Here is a 16,166-nt window from a genome sequence, read left to right as displayed (position 1 = left end):
ACGTCAATCAGAGGCAACTTGCAACAGGGTGAAGCGCGCAATGAGTGCGGAATGCGCGCCAGAGCTGCACGAGGGCGACTGGCTAGGTACACAACGCCGAGGCACCTTGCACCGGAGCATACCGCACCTCCAGTCCCGCCCATTTGTCCTTATTCGTTGCCTACTAACGCATAGCAATACTCATATATATTCTTTGTGCAGACGTCGTGGACGGCGACGGCATCTGGAACGTGGCACAGGTGCTCCGTCTGCCCACTGCTGACTCGGTGGAGGTCATGTACGACTGCTGGGGGGACGTGTACAACGAGGAGCTGCCTCGAGACAGCGCGCGTATCGCCCCCTTCCACACGCACACGTGGGCCGTGAAATGCTGGGCCAAACTGGACACGTGGCCCTGGTGGCCGGCCCTGCTCACAGTGCGGGCCCCAGGCTCCGACAGAGGCTCCCAGAACCTGAGGCTCGAGGAGAGGCTGCTCGTGGACTTCCTGGACAGTACCGAGTTCACGGAACGCTGCCGGTTGTGTTGCATTTTTTTATTTGTGTTTGGGGTACCCCGGAGGTTCCCTTTGTGTATCATGTATTTTTACTGACTTTATGTCGTGTATTATATTTTTATAGGTGTTGGGTGACGAAGAGTAAGGTTGTACCGTTCCAGTCGGACAAAAAAGAGAGGAAACGAAGGAAAAGAAAAATGAAAGGGAGGAATTTGCAGTTTTCGACCACTTTGCTGGCCAGGTGCGACGCACGAGAGGATTTCCCAGAGTTCGTGGAAGGCACGCTGCCTGTCAAGTATGAACACAACTTCACGCCACCTACTGAACAAGTGAGGAAAGAGATGGGGGAGCAGATCTGGCTGCGTGGGTTCGCTGAGAACAGGGTCAACCATGCAGCGACACATGCGTACGCATCGGTGATTGCTGGTGAGGGAAAGGCTAATGAAGGAGATAGCAGACAAATACCAACACGGACAGAGGAGAAAGATACGCGTAAAACAGCAACTGGTGACGAAACGCAAACTCCAGCGCAGGACACCGGTATACCAACACCAGCAGAGGAGAAAAGTACGAGTAAAACAGTACCATGTGACCGGACGCAGACTCCAGCGCAGGACACTGCTATCTCCGATGCTGACAAAACTAGCGCCTCCGACCAGGCAAAACATGCCGAGAACAGTGTTGCCGAGCCTGAGAAGCGAAAGAGCACAGCACGGAGCCCTAAAAATCGCCGGAAGAGGCCAAGACTTACTGACGACAATGACACCTCCGAAGGGACTGATACCAGTCGAGCGAGTGCGTCTAAATCACCTCGTGAACAAACCAAAATCGGTGACGAGGTTGTACAGCAAGCTGTTACCGACGAACATCTCGAAGAAGATACGACAGGAATTGCACCGAATAATGCCGATCTTACCAAAGAGGCTTGCATTGTGCCGCGGAAATACGGGAAGACCCCCAAGGTTATCAAAACAACACCAAGAAGAGCGACTGCTGACTTGCCGCCGTATACTCCGCCCTACGCTCGGATTCTTCTTCGTATGAAGTCCTGCAATGAGCAACACACCACTCACACCTCGTACACCAGCGACGTACGCCATACCACTAAAATTCTACCGCTTGCAACGACAGGTATTGTAGTGCTTGATTTCCACGTGGAAAGGTTCGCGACTATACTAACATGTTTAATGCTACCTTTTTTTTTTAACAGGAACGGCAAACAACAAGTTGCCTGATAGTCAGCAAGTGCAGCAGCCGTGCATCGATGCGAGAAGTGCCTCCAGCGGTGCGAAATCCGATGACGGCCCTGTAAGCCCAATGAAAAATCTTGCTCAAATGACCAAAGTCACTGTGAAAACCGGAAATTTTTTCGACACCATGGAAGACGCGCTAGAAGATAAGCTAGCTGAACTCGCGGAGAAGGCTGCCAAGGCCGAAAAAATGCTCACCAAGTGCGCTACATTGCGTAAGTCGTTGGACTGATTCCGACCGTTTTGGATTCTGCAGTCTTCATTTCTAACTTTTATGGTTGCTCTTTTTCAGACACTACAGCAAGCTCCCCGAAGCCTGCCCATTCCACCCTAACTCAAAGAAACAACCAAGAAAACTCGCAGCGTGAGGATAACAACAACACACCCGATGCCTCACGGGTGCCAACACCTGAAAGAAGATCCTCACAGGCCTTGGATGACAAAATCTCGAAGTACCCGGGTCTCAGCTCTGCTACCACTCGTACGCACTCCATCTACTGTAGTGCTTCGGTTGTATCGCTTGCTTGACCAACCAATGGTGCCCGTTCTTGTTTGGTCGTTGTTGCAGGCGCGGAATTTGATGCAATTAAAGCTGAATTACTTAACTCGCCGGAAGTGCAAGCAGCCATCTCGCGCATTCAAAATCCCAGCTACGGGTGGACACCATCTACAGGTAGACCCGGTTCATTCGCCTATAAACTATTCGATCATTTTTAAGGTTTCTCTTGTTATTCTCCGTGTTCAGCAAAAGCATTTAGTGGGGCTTCCTCCTCACTTTCGAGCGAAAGTAGTTGCCGCGCATTTGAAAAAGCTAACTCTCGGTATCCCACGCAGCGCACGGTGGCGGGGCCTTCGGACCCCAAACCATCTCCGTGGCCGCCAAGTCGTCAGTTTGGTCGTTCGTGGGGATATGAACGCGAACGCAGCCTTCTGCCAGAATCCCCACCAGCAGATTACAGCAACTTTGGCTTCAGTGTGAACGACAACTTCTCGATGAGCCAGTGGTATCGAGACTTGTACCCGAAGGCCTTCAACTTCCAACAGCTGTGACGATACGCGAAGTGCACACCGCGATGTATTGCGTGGGTGTCGTTGTGATGCTCAAAGTGCTTAAAAACTCAAGAAATCAATTTGCTGGTACAGCACAGGATCTCGTCGTCCTGAATAACGGGGCAGCGCTTGCAGAACTAGTTACTCGCGTTGCACAAGAATCAGTCCTGGCAGCCAGTTATTTAATAAGGCTGCAAGATGCCCCAAGATGAACAACAAGGACGTTGCTTTTGTTCAAATACGTACACGTTGGTACATTTCACATATGCTTACGATGCACTCCACCCTCGTAAGCGCGCGTCGGCGAGTACAGCGACGCACCACTACCACCGCACCGCAGCAACAGCAACGGCCTAGTCGCGCGCGTCGAACACGGACAGCAGCTCGCCGTAGTCGCCGCTCATCTCAGCGGCGATGTGCTCGCGCAGTTCCTTGCCGGACTTCTTCTTGTACACGGGCTTGATGTCGCGCAGCACGATGTGGTAGCGCACCACGGCCCTCACGCATCATAGCAATGCCTTCGTTGACTTTGCTCATGGGCATCTGCTGAACAATGGCGCGCACGTTCTTCTTCGATGCGAGCTCAAGAATATCCTTGACGTCTTGGATACTTCCGATGAGACTGCTCACCCACTTGATTCCCTTGGCCACCACGAACATGGGTTTAAACTTCACCTCGTCGTTGGGCATGCTCTCCATGATGAACGTGCCGCACTTCTTCACAAGCGACAGGTACGTGCTGAACGGCAAGCTGTTGGCGTCAGCAGTGAGCAAGAGCACGTTGACCGAATTCCCAGCCGTCTTCTCGTCTTCCGGGTCACTCACGTTGTAGAACTCCTCGGCACCGAGAGCTCGAATCTCTTTCTCTTTGTTCGCCGAGCGCGAGAAAGCCACCGGAGTAGCGCCCAGAGCGCGGGTAAACTGGATGGCAAGATGGCCCAGTCCACCGATACCGATGACTCCACCACGGTCACCAGGCTTGACACTGTGCTTCAACGGCGTGTAGACGGTCACACCAGCGCACAGCAACGGCGCCGCTGAAGCGGATGGCATGTTGTCCGGGATCTTGAAAACAAACTTGCTGTTGACTCGTACGTAGTCGGCATACCCGCCGTATGCCATCAAACCGTCCTCGTACTTGGCGTCGTACGTGATCACTGAGCGGTTGCAGAAGGCATTTTCACCGTCAGTACACTCCTCACAAGGCCTCTTAGGGTCCGTGTTGAGGCACGTCCACACTTACGCGCCAACACCAACACGGTCGCCCATAGCAAGACGCTTTACGTTGGCCCCAGCAAAAGCCACTTCGCCAATGATTTCATGGCCGAACTCGCACGGATACATCGTGGGCTTCCAGCCACTGTCAAGGTGATGGATGTCCGATCCGCAGATACCGCAGTGAGAAATCTTGACCTCGACTACGTCGGCACTAAGAGGGCGAGACTCGTACTCGAATGGTACAATTTGCCGGGCGGCTCAAAGGCAGCGTAGGCATTCACGGTTCTCGGAGCGGTTGACATCGTGCGGATGGATCTAGGTAAGTTCCAAAATGATCAATGCTTCTGTAAAGGAGAGAGAGAGAGTCGTTGATGCAGGCTGTTGTAACTTGGGGAACACTGGGTCGTCCCTCGGCTCACCCTCGGACGTCACGGAGACCACATTGGCGAGCGTTCCACTGCCGAAAAACAGCGACAGGAACCGAGCGTTGCCCACCGCTCGGCACACGTGAAGCCCCGCGATCGCGAGCCACACGACGTTCAGTAGCGCAGTACCCGCCACTGGAGTGTACAGCGTCGAGGCAACTACCGGTACCGTGTAGGCGCGACCGCATTCCACCTGGCTCCATAAGGTCTCAAAGTGTCTTGCAACAAAGTCTGCGCTCTCAAAAGAGCCCGTTACTGGACTGGAGTACACTTGGACGCCGTACATCGTCGCAAGTAGAGCCAGGAGAGCTCCTGTGGATTCCGGGCAGCGTACGGGGTGCGGGAAAAGCGGTGCGTTATACTGCTACGGCGACTGGGGCGATGGTGGTGCACGTGGTGACGGGATACCTGCCAAATTGGTCGGCGGGGGAACAAAGAGCGCTTTGTCGTTTTTGATTTGAGCAAGCGAAGGCGAGAAAATACAACCAACCTACTCGTCCTCTCCCGGGGGGTACTTTGATTCGTTCTCGTCCTCCCCCAACTGCATGACGCAAGCAGTACGCCTCGAGACCCATTGAAGCACCCGTCCTTCTTCCCAGAGCAGCTCGAACTCGCGCTTGGTCGAATCAAGGTGCACCTGAGCCGTGATCGTCTTAAACATCGCTGCATGGCGGGCTCTATCGAACGCATCCGTGCTGTAGTTGCTCATGCCTTGTAAAATAAACTCGCCGTTGACGATCATCCAGTTGTTGTTGACCCTGAAGCTGGCCTCGCGTCCAGTCTTGATCGGGATCCCCGCGTCCTTGAATTTGCGTACCCAAGCCATGTTTTTCTGTTGGAGCGCGCTTTGTTCGTCGACGATCATGCGAACGACACAGCCTTCTGCAAGCGCCTTCAGAATGGTCTCCCCAATGTGATCGTTCGCTATGGACCTGTTGCAGATGTCCAGCGAACCATGTGGTCTGGCGGCCAATCCAAGGTAGTGCATGAACTTGTCCTCGGCGTCGGCGTCTCGAGTAAACCAGGTCTCCTGCTCCACTGACGCGACGCCTCGTGCCCTGGCGGCTGGGCGCGTGTCCTGCCCAACGGGTGCCGGTAAACGAGCCGGCTGACCAGCCTGCTCGAGCGGCACCACAATGCCACACCTTGGCTGCAGGCTCTCCCCCCGCTCGTACATGGCATAGTAGTGCGCGACCGTTCGTCGATTCCAGCCGTGCTCCTCGCTGACGGCTTTGATGTCCTTCTTACCGGTCTGGAGTAACCGCTGCTGCACCGCTCTCACCATCGCCTGGCGCGTTTCATGCGTCGTGTTTCTTACCCCCGCCCTTCGCCCCATGTTTCTTTCGCGTGAATGAGGGAGAAAAGGGGGTCCGAATTTTTCTTACTTCCTCTGGGCGTCTGTAGAAACATCTGGATTGATTTTGGAACGGTCTGATTTTTCGCCTGTGTCCTCGCTTAGACCGCGCTGATTGGTGGAATCGACGCGGTTTGAGCTCAGCTTTCTGGAGGGCTTTTGAAACGATGCAGCTTTAGTGAAGAATGACTATCGTGTTGAGGCTACCTCGCCACCTTATTTGCACCTGTGCCATCAGGCGCCGACCCCTGCGCCGACCCTAGCGCCAACGCCAACGCCAGCGCCCCCACCCCCACGGACTAAAGAACCATAAAGAAAGCAAACCTCACTACCAGGGAGAGGCAGGACGTTGTGTTGTTCCTGTTAATGCACGGCGTTCGAAGCCTGCCCGAAGCTGGAGCTGTCGACAGTGCTGCTATACGCTTGAATGTCAATGTGAGCACCGTTTGATGGGTGTGGCGTCGCTTTAACTCGCAATGCCTGTATGAACCCACCGTTTTTGGCTTTTTCTTACGGCATTTCAAAACAGCTAAATCCGGTCTTGATAATAGCAAGCTTTATTATACATCGTTATAAAGATCTGTCTGAGCCAAAACGACCCATGCAGGTGCCATCTTCGTACCGATAAGTGAAAGATAGCTATCGCTCATTGAAAATGCTGTCTCGCCAAGGCAAGCTCGAGGTGGAGGAAGGACCCGGGCGAACGCAATCACGATACAGAACAGTAATCGAATTGACCGGTGCATTCGAAGATTAAGGTGGCACCAAGCCTCCCACGAAGATCGGTTACATGAGCACATGAAAGGGCGATGCCTGTGCTCTCGCATAACCTCGCGAACTCGAATTTTGAGGTTTTTTGCTTCCCTCACTAAAGTACGAGAATCACGAGCACTCGAGGGTTTCCCAGGGCAAAATTTCGTGTTCGAAGCAGGCGGAAATAAGCGAGTGAAATTTGCTCGTGTGCCAGTTCGCTAATTGGTCAATAATATGGAGCCAGAGCGAAGTTTCGCCGTAAATTACGACGATCCTAGACGGTCGCCAGAAGCTCGCAACTCACCCCCATTCAAGAAGAATCCAAGCCCCGAAGAGACCTTAAGTTCCGTCTAAACCACACGAGTACTTGTCAAGATTGCCTGTCAAAATGGCAGCACCAGAGCCTCCTGCGAGGGTGAAAGATGCCGTGAAGAATTGGACAAATAGGGGTGGGTTGGAGCGTATACCGCCTGGTGGAGAGTATTCATACATCGACGACTGGGGCGTGCGAGTCACGTTTCCGGATGGAAATCAAACTAAGAAGGCGTTCATATGCATGGCTGACTCGGGATGCCGAGAAGCAACGGATGGCAGGAATCTTATTCTGTTGTCTGGTGGAAAGACATCGTCCGCTGTGAAGCATCTCACAACTCGGCATCACCTTGAGTCGCCGAAGACAGTGAAAGAGGTGGCTACCAAGCGCAAGCGCAACGCAGACATTGAGCGTTTGCGCACGTCAACTCTATACACTCGCAATCCAGTACGTCTAAACCTACTCCTTGAAACGCTACGCATTATATACAACAATTTACCGCTGGAAATGATCGAGTATGACGAATCAAGATTGAAAGAGACACTCGTGTTGAGGCAGGAGGTGCAGAGTACGCTCACAACAGAGCGTGTCAACGAGTGCATCATTGAGATATATTCGTCGACGAGAAAAGAGGTAGTTGCATTTCTCAAGTCCAACCTTCTGCCGTATCCTAACCTGACTATGGTTGCTGACATGTGGACGTGTAAAACGACATCAAACAAATTTCTCGGTCTACGCGTGTATCTAATTGACAAGGACTGGAATTTTAAGTCTGTTCTTCTTGGAACACGTAAATTTACGCCTGCTTATGGAGACCGAGATGGCGGGGTTCAAGCTCCATTTTTGTGTTGGATAAAGCGTACCTTGGAGGACTTTGAACTGACGGTAGACAATTTTTACGGTGCTACAAGTGACAAAGGCCCCGATGTGCAAAATTTAATGAAGAACCGATTGCATTACCAGTGGGAATGGTGTATGGCACATATGTCTCACGCTGCTACATGGGCTTCGTGTGGCATGAATAGTAACGACAGTAAAAAAACCGGCATGAGCTCGCTAATTAGGAAAATGAGCAAGGTTATTTACGAGGTGAAGCACGTTGAGGTGACCGGTGATCTTTTCAAAAAACTTTGTGAAAACATGACGACTGGAAAAGCTACCACCCTTCTGAGCTATTCAGACGCGCGTTTCCTTAGTGTTACGAAGGCAATGCGACGTGTGTTAGACAAGTGGCAAGTAATCCAAGCTTGGTACGATGAAAGGGCAGCCAAAGCAACCCGAGAGAATAACACACCACCCGTCTTTCCTCTTGCTGGTGAATATACGACGTTAACTCAAGTGATGTCAATATTGAAGTCACTAGCTGATCTCAAGCGCTCCTGTCAAGCCGAAATGCCAACGCAGGTCGAAAATCTGATGATGTTATACAGAATTCGCCTAAATGACCTCGATCTCGAAAAACCAATACGCCACTACCTTTCAACAACGAAGAAGCCAATCTGGATACAACCAAGCGATCTAACACCGTTAGCAGCAACAACACGTCGTCTTCTTCAGGAAGCGCTCGACAAGCGTTTCTTTATCAGGTATTATGACGAAACCAAGATGGCGACAACATCTTACGTGTTTGAAATGCAGCAAAAACTGCACCCCGTGTTCAAAAGTCCAAGGCATAACCTTAATGCTGTCATACTGAAAGTTTGCCAGAACCATGGAGATAGTGGACGCGCAGCTTGTGAAATACGTGACAAGGTGCATCAATTCGTGTGCTCATTCGTGACCAGTTGCGGAACTTGATCGAGCGAGTAGCAGAGCCGCGTGACATGCGTGATCCAACGCCCAGTTCCCCTCCAGTTTATTACAACGAGTTAGAGGAGATGTTCGCACCACGGAGCAGCAGGCCACTGCCACAGAACAATAATCACTTGCACCGGTTTCTCGATGAAGAACTTGACAGGTGGATGAACGATCCAATTGAGCCTCTACGTGCTTCGGATAACAACAAACCAGAACCAGTGCTTTCGTTTTGGGGGAGAATGGAACGTGAAGGTAACTACCGACTGCTACCCAAAGTGGTAAAGGTGCTTTTTGCTGTCCCGATGTCATCTTGTCAGATTGAGCGAGATTTCAGTGTAAGTGGAAACATGGTAACCACTCAACGCACCAGCTTATCCCAGCAAAACATTGACATGTGCTCGTTTTTAAATCGTAACCGCGATTTTATCGACCTACTGCAATGTGAAGAAATCCCTCGTGGGCAACACAAGCAACATACTCCATCGTGTTTCACCTTCCCACTTGATGCAGACCCCGACATTTATACGGATATGGACAGTATCATGGATGACATGATGGCAAACTTTGTTTCGAGTGCTACGCTGTATGAAGAACAAAAGGAAGAGGTGTAAGAGTACTCTTCAAAACAACGGCTGACGTCGTATTAAACTCGTACCTGCAAATGTCCATAGCGATACCAAGCTTGCAGGCCGATACTGACCACGTTGGGCAACTTCTGCATAGTGACGATCCTGTTCTGGTGCGTGGTGGAGCTGGTGGTGCAGATGACCAGCCGCACCTCGCAAAAACTGTGCGTGGTTGAGGCGGACGGCTTCCTGGGCATGGCCAAAACCTTGGTGATAATCGAGGACGATATACCCGTGGCCATACCGACAGTGCTGTTCGTGACGCTGGTCATCGATTCGTCGGCGATTGCAAAGAAGAACGCCATCATGACGCGTGCAGTGAGGTGATGGACAACATGCAGATGCTGTGCTCGGACCACCGACATGGACAACCTAATCCCGTACAACAATTTCACCGCGGACGGTGCGGTGCGCTGTCGGCCCGTACGGAGAACAACGAGGCCATCGACATTGTGTGCCACAACTTGTTGGACACGATGTGGGATGAGTACACGCTGCTGCACTACACCGACAACGAAGCGCACGATCGCCAAGCTCAAGGACAACAAGACGGGCGAGATCTTCCGTGCCGTGAAGGGCGACCTGCAGGTGGTGCTGGCCATGGACGTGAACGCGACGCCATGCGCGTGGAGGTGGAGGACCGCATCAACAAGTTCGTGTCACGCGGCTACCGTGGTCTGGGTGTGGGTATCGCTCGCAACGGCGACGTGCCCGTGAAGGAGTGCGAGTGGCAGATGATCGGTCTGCTGCCGCTGTTCGACCTGCCTCGCCACGACACGGTGAAGAAGGCCATTGCGCTGGGCATCGCGGTGACGATGGTCACGGGTGACCAGAAGGCCATTGCTGTGGAGACGTGCCGTCAGCTGGGAATGCCGACGAGCATCCTGGACACTTCGTTCTTCAACCAGGCGCCATGGACTGGCGCAGATGATCTACGACACGGACGGCTTCGCTCTGGTGTTCCCGGAGCACAAGTTCGAGATCGTGAAGCACCTGCAGTCGCTGGACAAGGTGGTGGGCATGACGGGCGACGGTGTGAACGACGCGCCGGCGCTGGCCCAGGTCGACATAGGTATTGCTGTGGACGATGCGACGGACGCTGCTCGCGCTGCCACTGATATTGTGCTTGTTCCGCCTGATCTGGGTGTGATCATCACGACCATACGCATGAGCCGTGAGATCTTCCTGCGCATGAAGAACTACGCCATATACTCGATCGCCATGACGGTGCGCATCGTGTTCACGTTCGGCATCCTGACGCTGGCGTGGAACTGGTACTATCCCCCCCCCCCCGATTCTTGTGGTGATTCTTGCCATCCTGAATGACGGTATCATCTTGACGATCTCGAAGGATAACGTGGTGGCGTCGCCGCACCTGGACTCGTGGAAGCTGCGCGAGGTGTTCATCTCGTCGATCTCGTTCGGCCTGTGGCTGTCGCTGTTGACGATCGTTCTGCTCGCGATCATCACCAACTCGAGCTGTTTCGAGAGCACTGGCGTGGAGACCCTATGCGTGAGCTGCATGAAGAACTACCACGACTTCTTCCAGGATCAGTACCAGACGTGCGTGATGGCGAACAACGCGACAGGCTGCGGTGAGATGACGGGCAGTGTGCCGCAGGCCGCTAGCGTGTCGGACGTGGGCACTTTCCGCGAGAGCGTCATCGACGCGTACTGGACGCAGTACCAGGAGAAGTACGACTCGAGCACGAAGCTGTTCGAGGACCTCGCGGCACCTCAACTGGCTGCCGAACGACGTTGGCCGAGGTTGGGTACAACCAGTACGTGCACGGTTACACGCTGGGCCAGGGCGGCGCCGCGTACGAGGGCGACTATGACGTGTTCACGACTGCTCAGCTGGGCAAGGGTGTGGCCCTCATCGGCAACGGTGAAGTGTCTACCACGAACGAGGTGAGCTTCTGCGACTAAGTCTGGGGCTTCAGCAACTGGAACTCGACGTGGACTCGCGACAACGAGATGATTGGCCCTGGTATTCAGCGGAAGGGGAGTGTTCATCGGTCGCTGGTGCACCTGCAGGTGTCGATCTCCAGTCAGGCCCTGATTTTCGTGACGCGTACCGCTAGCAGCAACAACTGGTTCTTTGCTGAGAAGCTGCGCAACCTGCTGCTGGTTGCTTTCGTGCTTGCCCAGATTGTGACTTCGGTGATCGGCTGGATTGATTTCGATGGCTACTCGACCGTATTGTTGTGATCGGTTGTAGTGGCGGCTACACGCTGTTTGGCTGGTTGTGGGCAGTTCCCTCTTGGTTTGCCGAGAACTACGTGCTCCGTAGGAGCGCGTACGCGAGCAAGGCATTTACGGAGCGCATTAACGCTGGTCGCCCGATGATGACTCACTCGGTCATGACCAACATCGGCTCTAACGACAGAAGCTCCCACCAGCACACCCTTGATTGATGCTCCTACAACTGCTTCATTAATACAGTCCTGGAGACGGATGCCTCCACGTCTTCCCGAAGAATTAGAGTCTTACGTTCATTTCTTACGTGTATAATATTTATCACATTGCGAGCTACGAATTCTGTCTGCGTACTACGTAAGCACCAGCACCTGACAATGACTTAAGATCGAGAATCGTATCGCTGTGCTGAGGCTTCGGCCCTCTTCGCGACTTGATTTTGAATACGGGCCGAAGTTGCACGTAGTCCAAGCCTATGGCCGTCGCGGCGTAAATTGCCACGATGTCCATTACTGGGATTTTGTCGTGCGCTCAACCTGTCTTCTCTTGGTGCGCTACTTCTTTCTTGTATATCATCTGCCACAGCGCTTGTGAGACGCACAGACGATCCACTGGTTTGCTCTCCTTTAATATGTTCCTTGCACTCAACTTCTTGAGCCTGGACTAATGCTTCCCTCATTTTCTGTTGCATCTGACGATCTTCTTCTGACAGGCCATAATCGTCGTCAGCATCTGTATCTCCTTCTTGAATCGTATCTCTGGCTCTGCCTCCGTCGGTACCAGCCTCAAGGAGCGTAGCTTGATTGACAGCGTCACGAACGGTTGAAATTATAGAGTGGATACTGCTCTCAACCGACCGTTTGATTTCAGCTGAATCTGATGCATTTTCAACGGATGGTCGGATTTGGCGTTCGTCAAGAACTCTTGCTAATTCAGATCCAACCAAATTAGCAAAGTGTTGACCCATCTCATCATCTGTTGGGGGTAGTTGAATAAGATCCACTTGCCTGGCAACTTCATCCACTATAAATTCCTTCAGTTTTCTTTCAAGTGTATCCATATTAGAGACTCCTTCCACGCGTGGTTGGCGTTGCTGAAGTTGCTCGCGCAAGATAGATATAGCATCAGCTTGACGTTGAACTTGAAGGTTCATGTCTGCCCGAGCGGCGGTGACAACTTTCTGCATCCGCGACTCAGCTTGGCGTACCAGTCGAGTGGTCTCTTGCGTAACAAGTTGCTGGATATCTTCGGCAGTAGTATCGTTTGAAGAAAACTTGGAATCAACTCGACGCTTTGTTTCCGGCCGAATATGATCAAGCCGAAAGTCTAACGACTGCTCCAGGCGATGCGCCATATTCGATACAGACGTCTCTACGAGTTTCTGCATAAGCTCATTAACGTTCTCGTTAATGTTCACTTCGTTGTATGAATCCAACTTGCTTGTAAGCATCTCCTCAAGATGGAGTTCCAAGGTGCCCCGAATTTGAGATTCCACATCGGCGGTCGACTTTAGTACGAGCTGCTCCACATCCTTGGCAGGGTTGGAACCTAGGCGAGATGTCAGCTGCTCCACAATTTGCTGCTGCACACGGTCATTCATCTCCTTGAAACCGGCTTCAACCTTAGCGTTGACAGTGGTTGGCTCCGTCAGTATGGGCCTGAAGAGCGGACTGCGAATCGCGCTGAAGGTCTTGAACTACCAGGGCAAGACTCTTGTTGACTTGTCCCTCCAGTTTTGCTCCCAAATCTGCGTATAGATCTTGTAGACGAGTCATCTGCTCTTGAAATGTGGATCGAGTAGAGGCCAATGCACCTTGAAACTCCTGGACGATGACCAACTGCCTGTTGGCCAGCTCATTCAACCCCGACTCCGCATAACCTTGAACAGCCACTAGCGCTGCTTGCTGCGCTTGATTGAGACCTTCCTGCTGGAACTTTAGCATAACGTGCTCACCGGCCAGAGCCTGTGTGTGAGCCAAACAGCGCTCAGCAAGGTTTGCTAGCTGGTCTTCTGCATCTGGGACAACCTGGATCAAAGTTGGAGAGGTGGCCGAACTCGGAACCTCAACGATCGCAGTCATGTTGTCATGTGGCTCGGGGTCTTGTATTGTGGCTTGTAGAGCGGCTTCTGCAGCGGCTTGCGCAGTAGCCGCCTGCGACCGGGTCACCACCATCTTGGTCTTGCTGGACGGCGGCTATTCGTTCTTTGGCCCTTCATGAAATTTATCGTGAAATCTTTCACGCCAAATTAGCCAATAAAACAAATAGTTGTTTTAGCCAATGATCCTGCTCAAACACGAAGAAAAGCGAAGACGTCCGTCTTGGTGTGGCAAAAATCGCTATCTCCCCCCCTCAAACCGATCAGTGAGGTCGAATCGAAAACCCCCACGAAGAGTCTTCGTGGGGTTTTTCGCTTCGCGAGGTTTTGAGAGAGACTGTCTCCTCAATTCTTCGTGGGACGCTTGGGTGGCACTGTTGGAATGCGTACTGCAGGCCGACTTCAACCGCTGTGACGTTGAAGATCAAAGGCCTTGGGACCCTGTGAACAATGATAAGCGCTGCGACGCTGTTAAGTATAGTGAAACCAAGTATGTAGGGTCTGTGCATGTGAAGCTGCTGAAGCCCGCTTAAGTAGTTGATGCGAGCTGCAGCACTAATAGTTAAGTTACTTTCTCTGTCATCTTTATCCCCAGAGTGTTGGCTGCTGGCCATACAGATCAAGTGCGACTTCTAATAGGCACTACTAAGGGGTTTGTCTGTACACAAATGCGTAAAACATCTATATTTAAGAAGGTTTTCGGGCTGACAGGTTGCCATCGCGACAGCTAGCGCATTTCAAGTAGTTATACGCTCAAACTTTGCAAGCCTTCTTTCCATACATACGTGAACACGCATGCCAAATTTCAAAACGATGCGATCAGTCCTTATTTTTGCCCCTCGTAAGGACCCTGCGGGTTCTTACGGTCATTGCGAGTTAAGCGACGGCATCGACGGAGTGACTACCGTCTTATCCCGTACCAGACGCCTAGGCGTTGAAAAATAATAGAAATCACATGTTCGAGTACAAACACTTGGCGTTGTATTGAAGTGAATGAACAAAAGTCTGAAGAACGGGAGGACCAAGATCCAAAGTTGTTTATACTAGAGTCCCCTCAACTTTTAAAGCGAAGAGCGGGCCAAGCCGAGCAAGACAAACCGTTCGAGAGGCTTCTGGAACTCGGTAGGTATACGTACCAATCACCTTGCAATCGTCGTCCAGCGTTTTCACCTCGACGTTAGCGTTGTGCAGGCTTGCAGCTGCGAACATCTCCAATTCACCTGCACTTGTCGAGCCCTCCACGATCGAAGACAAGTATTCTTCGTCATACCGTCCATCCAGCTCTTCTAAGCCGGACATGTACTCCGTCAAAACCGTGGTATAGTCAGCGGTAGTCCCCGCAAGACTGTGCTGAAGACAACGAAGAAGGCTGAAGCTGATTTCGTGTAGAATATACCACAGAGGAGGGTAAACGCACACCTCGCGATCGTCGATTTCATTGATGAGATGCTGGTATTTTCGCCACCATTCTTCTTCCTCGAAGCTGGTGTCCTCTCGTAGCGGAGGATGCAGGTCTCCGTCATCGAATATCTGGCGCGCAACCAGACCACAAACACGAAAAGCTTTCTCGATGGCATCGGCCGTCTGCAGCTCCACCCAATCGAAAACCCACTGGGCCACCATTTTGTTGCCGGGCACCTTGGGATTACCACGCTTGGTTTGTAGTCCGGAATCATTCAGTGCCTTGCCAATGTAGTCTTTGAACTTGTCGCTATAGAAAGCTTGAAAGCTTCGGTTCACCGCTACGTCCAGCGGTTGCAGCAAGTTCATCAAATTCGGAGGAACCAACAACACAAAAATATTGTAACACTGCAGTCGTTTCTCGTTGAAAATCGCGACGTGGCATCCATAGGAATCGACGATGTACAGAACAGGTTGCCGATAGATCCGAGTCTGCTTTCGACTGCAAATAACAGCTTCAGCATGGTCTATCAGTATCTTGTCGTTCCACATCCCAGTAATATTTACGTCCAAGAGAACGGAACTTTCTAGCTCACTAAGCTTTGGCTTATTCTTTGTTGAGGTTAGGCTCGGCCACCTCGTGACTCAAATAAGACATATATTATGCATTACCGGAGTGGCTATCTGAAAGGCAACTTCCACTCTGAAACGGTTGGCAATGGCCAACCTGTACTATGTTTTTGGCAGCAGTATAGAGTTTTCTAGCTTCGTTGTTCTTCTAACTGCTCATTGATGCTCACTATTTCTTTTACCATTCTCCGTACAAGTTCTGTCATTCAAGCGCTAAAGCTGCCCCCGCAACAGGTTATGAGCCCAACCGAGCCTCAAGTGACGACTTCCCTCGACTTTCCGGCTCAAGGAACTACGACGTGTGGTAGACCCGAGTCACGGCATCGCTTGATGGCAAGCACCTGCTCGGTTTCGTCACGAAGAAGGACTACGACGGGTTAAGCAGCGACGACGATGACGAAGACTCGTCCGACAGCGAGATGTCCGACTCTGCCGACGGTGGCGCTACGGTCTCCTCGCCAGCCGATTATGACTCGCAAACCGTCGACTACGAGCCAAGCTCTGACGAAGACGCGTCCGACGGTGAAGAAGATGCCAAGACCAGCGCGAAGCCCAAGC

At 52.1% G+C, this 16,166-nt stretch overlaps 4 protein-coding genes across 4 annotated transcripts; 2 read left to right on the top strand and 2 right to left on the bottom strand.

The window, feature by feature from the left end:
• Window positions 1-40: 40 nt before the first annotated feature.
• Window positions 41-2,794, top strand: KRP23_1390 (uncharacterized protein; the record flags this gene model as incomplete). Its single annotated transcript, XM_067884564.1, has 7 exons — window positions 41-86; window positions 202-517; window positions 619-1,625; window positions 1,705-1,959; window positions 2,037-2,225; window positions 2,313-2,417; window positions 2,490-2,794. 7 exons carry the CDS (start codon window positions 41-43, stop codon window positions 2,792-2,794), a joined length of 2,223 nt encoding a protein of 740 aa, XP_067751963.1.
• A 1,533-nt stretch (window positions 2,795-4,327) lies between these two features.
• KRP23_1389 (uncharacterized protein) lies at window positions 4,328-4,723 on the bottom strand (the record flags this gene model as incomplete). Its single annotated transcript, XM_067884553.1, has 1 exon — window positions 4,328-4,723. One exon carries the CDS (start codon window positions 4,721-4,723, stop codon window positions 4,328-4,330), a length of 396 nt encoding a protein of 131 aa, XP_067751962.1.
• Window positions 4,724-9,615: 4,892 nt separating this feature from the next.
• KRP23_1388 (Plasma membrane ATPase 2) lies at window positions 9,616-11,491 on the top strand (the record flags this gene model as incomplete). The annotated part of the gene is made up of 4 exons (XM_067884542.1): window positions 9,616-10,133; window positions 10,189-10,507; window positions 10,632-11,061; window positions 11,211-11,491. 4 exons carry the CDS (start codon window positions 9,616-9,618, stop codon window positions 11,489-11,491), a joined length of 1,548 nt encoding a protein of 515 aa, XP_067751961.1.
• A 1,610-nt stretch (window positions 11,492-13,101) lies between these two features.
• Window positions 13,102-13,653, bottom strand: KRP23_1387 (uncharacterized protein; the record flags this gene model as incomplete). The annotated part of the gene is made up of 1 exon (XM_067884531.1): window positions 13,102-13,653. The coding sequence occupies one exon, from the start codon at window positions 13,651-13,653 to the stop codon at window positions 13,102-13,104; it is 552 nt and encodes a 183-aa protein (XP_067751960.1).
• Between the last annotated feature and the right edge of the window lie 2,513 nt (window positions 13,654-16,166).

The sequence above is a fragment of the Phytophthora ramorum genome, assembly GCF_020800215.1.
Source record: "Phytophthora ramorum isolate Pr-102 chromosome Unknown Phyram_PR-102_s0001, whole genome shotgun sequence".
Taxonomy (NCBI): Eukaryota; Oomycota; class Peronosporomycetes; order Peronosporales; family Peronosporaceae; genus Phytophthora; species Phytophthora ramorum.
Note: the sequence above shows the minus strand (reverse complement) of the source record. Positions and strands in the feature narration are given on the sequence as shown.